Source organism: Branchiostoma belcheri, unplaced genomic scaffold (genome assembly GCF_001625305.1).
Source record: "Branchiostoma belcheri isolate BF01 breed outbred unplaced genomic scaffold, Haploidv18h27 scaffold1, whole genome shotgun sequence".
NCBI classification, from domain to species: domain Eukaryota; kingdom Metazoa; phylum Chordata; class Leptocardii; order Amphioxiformes; family Branchiostomatidae; genus Branchiostoma; species Branchiostoma belcheri.
Genome location: NW_017802379.1, coordinates 7917142 through 7925104, shown reverse-complemented (window position 1 = coordinate 7925104; position 7963 = coordinate 7917142). Strand labels below are relative to the sequence as shown.

Genomic DNA, 7963 nt, shown 5'->3' with positions numbered 1-7963 from the left:
TTCTTTCTATTTATATGCAGTAATATTAAATGTTGTTGTACATGTATTTCTAGCTCTAATGAGCTACATGGTACTATCAGTGGAATGGAAAATGTGCGATGCTTTACTTTAATAGATGACGGCTGCAATAGCCATAACCAGTTGATTTTATCTATCAATATTGTAAATTCACATATGTCAAACATTTTGTAATTGTAAAATGATGAAATAAAAGTGTTGTGTGCCACCAATACATGGCATTATCATTTGTCTACATTTTTAGGAAAGTCCATCGAATACTATTTTGTAATATTTCTTCTTATTTAAAGATGCATGATCACATGATACTGTCAATCCTCCAGTTCCAGACCAAGCCGCTAGGGGGACAAATGCAAAACTATCACCACGTATTCCTGACAGAAAAAGCTATCTGTCACCAAAAAGTCAAGACCATAGCATGTTCAGGACAAAAGATACAAAAACAGGAAGTGCTGCTGCAGTACCAAGGTCAGTCACCAGGAGGCCCATATTTGACCTTGACCTTTGTCGTTCTAAGACCTACAAACATACTAAATATCATCACAATTCATAAAGGCGTTCTAAAACTATGATGACTACAAATGTGCGGAAATAAACACTCGCACACACACAGACCAAAAACAAGAATTCGGAGATCTCATACATGGACTATCTAGACTTATTGGCTTTTAAAGATTTCGCCAGAAAGTCCCCTGCAGTTCCAGAACAAGCTGCTAGGGGGACCAAACCCACACCACATATTCCTGACAGGAAAAGTTATCTGTCACCAAAAAGTCAAGACCATAGCATGTTCAGAACAAAAGATACAAAAACAGGAAGTGCTGCTGCAGTACCACGGTCAGCCACCAGGAGGCCCATATTTGACTTTGACCTTTGTCTTCCTAAAGACTTATCAGCATACCAAATATCATCACAATCCATAAAGGCGTTATGAAGTTATGCTGACTACAAAAAACACAAACACACACACAGACAGACACACAGACACGCCAAAAACAATACCTCCATTTTTCATGGAGGTAACTACAATTTGAAGAATTATTTTAATTTATATAACCTGAATATTTTCTTTTTTGCAAATCAGAAAAAGTTAAGCGGTCGAATTCGAGAACCAATTCATAAAATTGATATGGCCTAAAGTATACATACGAATCCTCCATCTCAATTACGTGGTAGTACTATATAGCTAATGATTAACTCGAGGTACACGTGTACTCGTGCAATAATCATGTTTACTCTCACACGACGCCAATACAACAGCCTACGGACAAAATTATAGCGGCAGTACGACAGTACAGTCATGGCGGTGTTGTGGACTTGTCTTGCAGTGGTCGTGACTCTAACTTTGGTACCTAACGTGTTCGGTACTGATAATGCAGAACAGACGGAAAACAGGTTTCGGGACCCGACCATGGTACAAGACAAAGGGTAGGGTTCTCTTGTCTTCTTATTCAAACCATATGGCATAATGTAGTGCCATATGGACATTTTAAATTTTGTCACAAGATTTAATTTGTAGTTTTATGAAACATTTTCGCACCTAAAAGTTGAAATATTTTTTTAAAGATATTCGTGTGATTCGATTTTCCATATGGAGTACGAGACACATAAGGACACGTATCGGAAACCTCTGTACTTTTGTCCTGACCTTTGTTCGTTTTGAAAATATTTAATGGAGATAAACAAACCAACATTTGCCTTCCTCAAGCAAGGTCATTTTATATATTTCAAGTTGGCGGGTGTCTTTTGTTTTAACTTGCAGCGATTAGGTACCATCTCTTAGGCATGCCTAAAAGTTATAACTCGTACCTTTTAACGTATGGTTTCTGGGCCGGTCTAGGTTCTATAGCGTGTGACTTAGAGCAGCTGGGCCTCTCAAATGCACCCTCTTTTGTGTTGGATATCAAATGCAAACAAAGTACGCATTACAAATCGCTAAATATAAACCGGTATTCTTATTGGTATGTATGTCTGTGTGTGTGTGTGTGTGTGTGTGTGTGTGTGTGTGTGTGTGTGTGTGTGTGTGTGTGTGTGTGTGTGTTCCTCATGACCCTTCGGTCTTGAAATGGACATAGTTGGGTTCAGTCTGTACCAGAGGGAGATCTCGCTGTTTTCAGAGGATTTTCTTTACATGACCTCCTTGACATCTGATGTTTACCTTGCACGAGAAAGAAAGACTTCTAGACACCATGGTGGTGAATGAAAGTAGAGGACGCAGTCACCATTACACATGATCTAAATATTCAACGATTTGATATTAATATCAAAAATGTCATGAAGATCTAAGATTTACGAATTCTCGTTTCCTATGCTCCCTGCCAGTTGAGTTCTCATAATAATAGTGTGATGTTGTTTTCATGCAGTCATCTGAAGGAACACGTCCAGGAGCTAACCCAGGAGCAGATCAACCAGATGTCAGCTGAAGAGCTGGAGTTCCATTTCTTCAAGTACGTACGTTAGTAGCCGAGAACACAGATTTGTTTTGTGAGGCCATATTGATTTGAGTATATGGATGACATCCCCCTGCGCATGAATTTTCCGAATTAAAAAAAAAAAGTTTTCGACCATATATACTGTAAATTGTACAAAGTAGCTGCAAAAAATAATAAGATTCTGGTTCTAAATCAACTCAAATATTCTCATATTTTGCCCCCAACAGTTGAGGAAAGTCTTTTTCTTCCTACTTGTTACAGTTTTTCCACCTATCAATGCAGTGGTTTGATTAAAAGTTCACAATTCATTGTTGAAATGTTAACCCAGCCTTTTGTGTCGACTTCGTGTCTCCTTTCGTAGCATTTGGGGCTTTAATAGGACGCCTAGACCTGTTTTTATTTTGATTTTTTCGCCCTGTCGCTTCATTTTTTTTCTGAAAAAAATCCAAGAACCAACAAATTAAATTGGTGTGGCCTATCAATGTCTGATTTAGATAGATAAGAGGGTCTTTCCTTGGTGCTGAAATGTTGATCGGCACTGATGTCGTCCACCCCCTTCTATCTCTAAAGGTCTCACGACACGGATAAGAACCTGAAGCTTGACGGGTTGGAGATCATGGCGGCTATCGAGCACCAGCACTCCCACCGCCAGCCTGCCGCCGAGCCGCCGGTACCGGAACACGAGACGCCCGAGCAGACCCGCGCCAGGAAGTACCGGGAACACCAGGAGAGACTCAACTACTTCACAGGTCAGTCCTCCATATCCTGGTATCCAGTCTGATCGTGGTCGGGGCCGCAAGAGCTCTGTCCCGGCCACCTCACATAGGTTTCCCGATGTGTATTTCACGAGAGATTTATTAGCCCTCCACGTGTTGGGGGGAAACCAAATCCCCAAGTATACTGTCTCTTATAAGCATAACACTCCTATCGAGACGGCCTGTTGCACTGTGCGGGGGAAGCTATATTAGACCCCCCAAAGGCACAACCTGCCTGAACATCCCAACGCCCCCAATCACGTAAGACTGGATACCAGGCTAGTCCTCCACTGCATACAATCCACTCTTTACGCACACGTTAAAGCATACGTAAAGGTTTCGTTTCTTCTCCACTTGCGTGGATCTTTATGCAAGCTTTAATTATAAGGAGCGCTTAAAGATAGGATTCCATGCAGTTTTCGTTTGGGACAAGACGAAATTTCCATTCCTATATCTCTCTCACTGTCTGGTAGAGTGTCAGAAAAGTTGCTACTGTATAGGCCTGAATTCCACACCCTCTGAAACGTGATTTAACGCATTTTCATAAGCAATTTTTCATTCAGTAAACCTGATGAAATATTTGCCCACAAGCAAATACATGTAGGTGAACGGGTCCTTGAGAAAGCCCTGGTGCATTGTTAAGTGTTATTGTTGGAACCTTTTAGCCCAAGTGTTAAAAAAATTCTTACACATCTTGAAAAATACTGTTGAGGAAAGACGACTGATACTTAAATGTCTCTGTCTTTATCTTAAGGTATAGTGGACAAGATACTGGAGCAGGATGACACTGACAACGACGGTATGATGAGCTACATCGAGTTCGCCTTGTCACGACGCAGGCATGAAAAAGGCGTACAACAGGCCTGACAACAGCAGTGACAAAGGGAACTGAACGACAACATCAGAGACCGAAAGAAACAGATTATTTCAGACAGTTACGACAATTTCTCCATCCTTTCGTCATTTAGAAGATCACCAAAAAACTGCATTTCTACTAAGATCACAAAACCCACTAATTATGCAGAATGTGGGACTATTCATTATCCACTGCCTTCAAAGAAGAAGTCGAACCCCATAATAGCTAGCGTAGTAGTAGAAGTAGAAGTTTTTTCCAGACAGTTGTTACTTGTCTCATGCTACTGTTTTGCAATGTGTTTTATTCTTGATTGTAAAAGCAATTAGCCTTCGGGCATGATTTTGCGAATAAATTATTACATTAAAGGGGCATTATGTAACATATTGCACCAAAAATTAGAAATGTTTTAATCGAAAAAATCTTCGTGTGATTGTAAGTTACTTCCAATTTTCAATATATTTGTGCAATTATCTCACATTTCTGACAATTATGGTTGGCACTAAAACACCCAAGTAAGGCGCACTCAGTTTGTGTTTCCATCACAAACAAATTAACCAGAATGTAAACAAACATGGCTGTCAGCGGGACAGACTAGGAAAGAACCCGAGATAAGCAAGCTAGTAGTTTGTCATAACAGTTAGGGTAAGATAAATTTAACCGTAATAATATTAGATACCAGTTAGAAAGATGTGCTTTTCTGTTATATTTATTGCGTATAGTGGTTATATCATAAAACAAACAGACCAAGACGTACGTGTAACAAATAAAGAAAATACTTCGATATCATTCAAACGAGTTGTTTCTTTATTTGATCGTAGCTTGATCAGCAGTTTTGTTTGGATATGAAGATTGCCTTATATACGTTCACGTCTTACATATGATAGTTCATTAACGCCAATCACACACAGATCAATTAATATTATAATGTATATGAGGGATGTATATGTTGCCTTTCTCGTCTGTTGGAATTTGTAATTTGGCACGCAAACTTTTTGCAATTCATGATCAGGGACTTTCATCTCTGTTATAATTTTTAGCTTTTTTCGTATCACGAATAATAAAGTATCAACTGATATGAGAAGCAATATTGGTTAAATATTTACGAAAGTAAACACGAGCTTCGTAGTGATAACCGGCGGCAGGCGACACAGGGATGGCGGGTGGTGTAGCCATGTGGCCGGCTGTTGTCCCGACTGTGGTGGGCCTAGCTTTGCTCTTGTTCCTGGTCCCACACTCCCGCTGCCTGTCTCCCGAGGGTTACGGCGAGAACAAATTTCGCGACGCTCAAATGCTTCAGGACAAGGGGTGAGGTGAACAATATAGAAACAGTGTCTATTACCGTATGGGAATGCCATTATATAATTTGCTAGTATATACCACTACTAAAAGGTTCGTAGTTGCCTGAAAATATGTAGTATTTGTATCGGTCACAAAGATATTTTGTAAAGTGTTACACTGCTTGTTTAGTAGACCTATGTAGACCTAAGTTGCGTTTCCAAATTCCGTGAAAGTTTTATGTGGCATAAGGTGATTCGTTGTATTTACCAACAGGGCAAACAAACGTTATGTGCTTTTCAATACGTGAGAAAACTACCATCTGGCCTAAGTCAATTTAGATAGCGTATCTCTAGTTGTGTGATTACTCGTAATACGTATCTCCGAGCAAGACACCACTACTTGCTGATAAAAGACTCCAGCCACGTCACCTAGCGGTAGTTAGCGGTATTGCGGTCAGACAATTTTTCTGTCTATGTACTGGTATATCTAATTAAGCTTAAGTATACGTCCATACGTGAATACGTATTTTTCAGGCATCTAAAGGAACACGTCAAGGAGTTATCTGAAGACGATATCAACAACATGACCCCGGCGGAGAGGGAGTTTCATTTCTTCAAGTACGGAACCTACCTTAAACTTTATTTTGTTGCGAATTACAGTCTTACCGCAGTATATATGACATATTTTTGGCTACACATCAGGCGTGAAAAAATAAATAGTACTAGACCCCGTTCATATATACCAGATTTTTCGAAAAAGCGGATGAAACCAGCGGATACATAATCCAACGGAGATAAACGGGTTGAATTTAGCCCAACTGAACCCAAATCGAATTTAAATCGGATTTTCAAACGCCACCTCGCGAGGAGGTTTGGTATCAGGGTTTTTATTTTGAGTCATACTTCCGAATTCACGGGGTCAGCATCCTGTCGGGCCGCGCACAAACGCCGTATGCAAATTCCCGCTAGGTACGAACTCTTAACTTTAGTAAAACGTTAAACTTTATTCCAACACACTATTTACAGGGATCAAATTTTCAGCGACCACTGTCGCCTTCATCAGGATAATTAATGACCAATCACTTCACAACGTGATCTCGCGAGTGTGTTGGAATAAAGTTTAACGTTTTACTATGATTACTACCAACACAGATGAACTTTTATGAAAACTCATAACTTTTTCATATTTTATATTTTACCAACCTGTAGTTAGCCTTCGATTCAGCCCTCGATTCGCAGCCTTCGATTGGGTCCTCGATTCGGCTTCGAAGGCCCAATCAAAGGGGCTGAATCGAAGGCTTACTTCAGGTTGGTCATATTTTGTTACGTCATATAAACTCAGGTCTCACGACAGCGACAAAGATCACTACCTGGACGGGTTGGAGATCATGGCGGCGGTATCCCACAATTCCGACTACGACAGTTTCCGGCGCCCGGCTCCGGAGGGAGAGACGGCCGAGCAGGAGCGGGACAGGACCGACCGGGAACACCAGGAGAGGATGACCGTATTCACAGGTACAACCTTCAGGGGTGCCAGAGTATACAGTGCAATTTTTTGGAATACAGTGCAATTTTTCGGAATACAGTGCAATTTTACGGAATACAGTGCAATCGTATTAGTATACAGTGTAGTAAAATTGCACTGTATACTATTACTAGTAAAATTGCACTGTATACTAATATGATAATCATTGCACTGTATTCCGTAAAATTGCACTGTATTCCGAAAAATTGCACTGTATTCCGGTCCCTTAAATTGCACTGTATACTGGTAAAGTTTCACTGTATTCCGTTTGGACTGCATCTTCCTCACTGCATCGCCACCTAGCAGTTGGAAGTAGAACTTCATTATTGCCCTATCAGGAGGGTAACAGAAGCACTACCAAAACGTTTATAGCAGGTAGTAAAGCTATTGGTAGTGATTGTGGGCCGAAATAGCACCATCATATAGAGGTATAGCCTGTCTTCATACGACAATGTGATGTTTACAACGCACATGCACGTGGTGAAAAGAAGTTTTGTCTTGCTTACTCTTTTGTCACTTTCTCCTCAGGTCTGGTGGACAAGATCCTGTCTGAAGATGACACAAATAACGACGGCATGATCAGCTACATAGAGTACGTCATTTCCAGGAGAAGGGAGCCCGGGACTTAGACCAGAGAAGTAGTCCACAGAAATCACTTGGCAGTGGTTCTTTAAAGGGGCATTATGTAACACTGGGACAACACAAAAGGCAATTTTCTGGACATTTCTTTATGAAATAAGTTGAATCAGCCCTACTCTATTGCAAATATGTGCCATTCAGAAAGTGGAGGTGCTAAAATCATAGTATAACACCTAAGCTTACGAGTGTGTTTAAAAGCTGTAAACAGCTGTCAGCCATGTTTGTATATAGTTTTGTGGTGGCACCACAAACTCAGTGTAACTCATGTGGGATGTTTTAGCGCTAAACATAGACGTCAGAAATGTGAAAAAATATGTTGAAGAGTGGAAGGAAACTACAGTCACACGTCGAATATTTTTCAGATACGATATGTCATTTTTGGTTCAAAAATGGTACGTAATGCCCCTTTAATTTTTGAAAAGGAAGAATGTGAAAGACGGTTGTGGGCCCAAACCGTAATT

The 7963-nt window shown here is 40.4% G+C and overlaps 2 protein-coding genes across 2 annotated transcripts; both read left to right on the top strand.

The window, feature by feature from the left end:
- Positions 1 to 1232: 1232 nt before the first annotated feature.
- On the top strand, positions 1233 to 4175 carry LOC109462615 (multiple coagulation factor deficiency protein 2 homolog). Its single transcript, XM_019759181.1, has 4 exons — positions 1233 to 1446; positions 2382 to 2465; positions 3021 to 3199; positions 3960 to 4175. Exons 1-4 carry the CDS (start codon positions 1319 to 1321, stop codon positions 4070 to 4072), a joined length of 504 nt encoding a protein of 167 aa, XP_019614740.1. The 5' UTR covers positions 1233 to 1318; the 3' UTR covers positions 4073 to 4175.
- Positions 4176 to 5208: 1033 nt separating this feature from the next.
- On the top strand, positions 5209 to 7733 carry LOC109468555 (multiple coagulation factor deficiency protein 2 homolog). Its single transcript, XM_019766802.1, has 4 exons — positions 5209 to 5366; positions 5873 to 5956; positions 6681 to 6853; positions 7392 to 7733. Exons 1-4 carry the CDS (start codon positions 5215 to 5217, stop codon positions 7490 to 7492), a joined length of 510 nt encoding a protein of 169 aa, XP_019622361.1. The 5' UTR covers positions 5209 to 5214; the 3' UTR covers positions 7493 to 7733.
- The last annotated feature ends 230 nt before the right edge of the window (positions 7734 to 7963 follow it).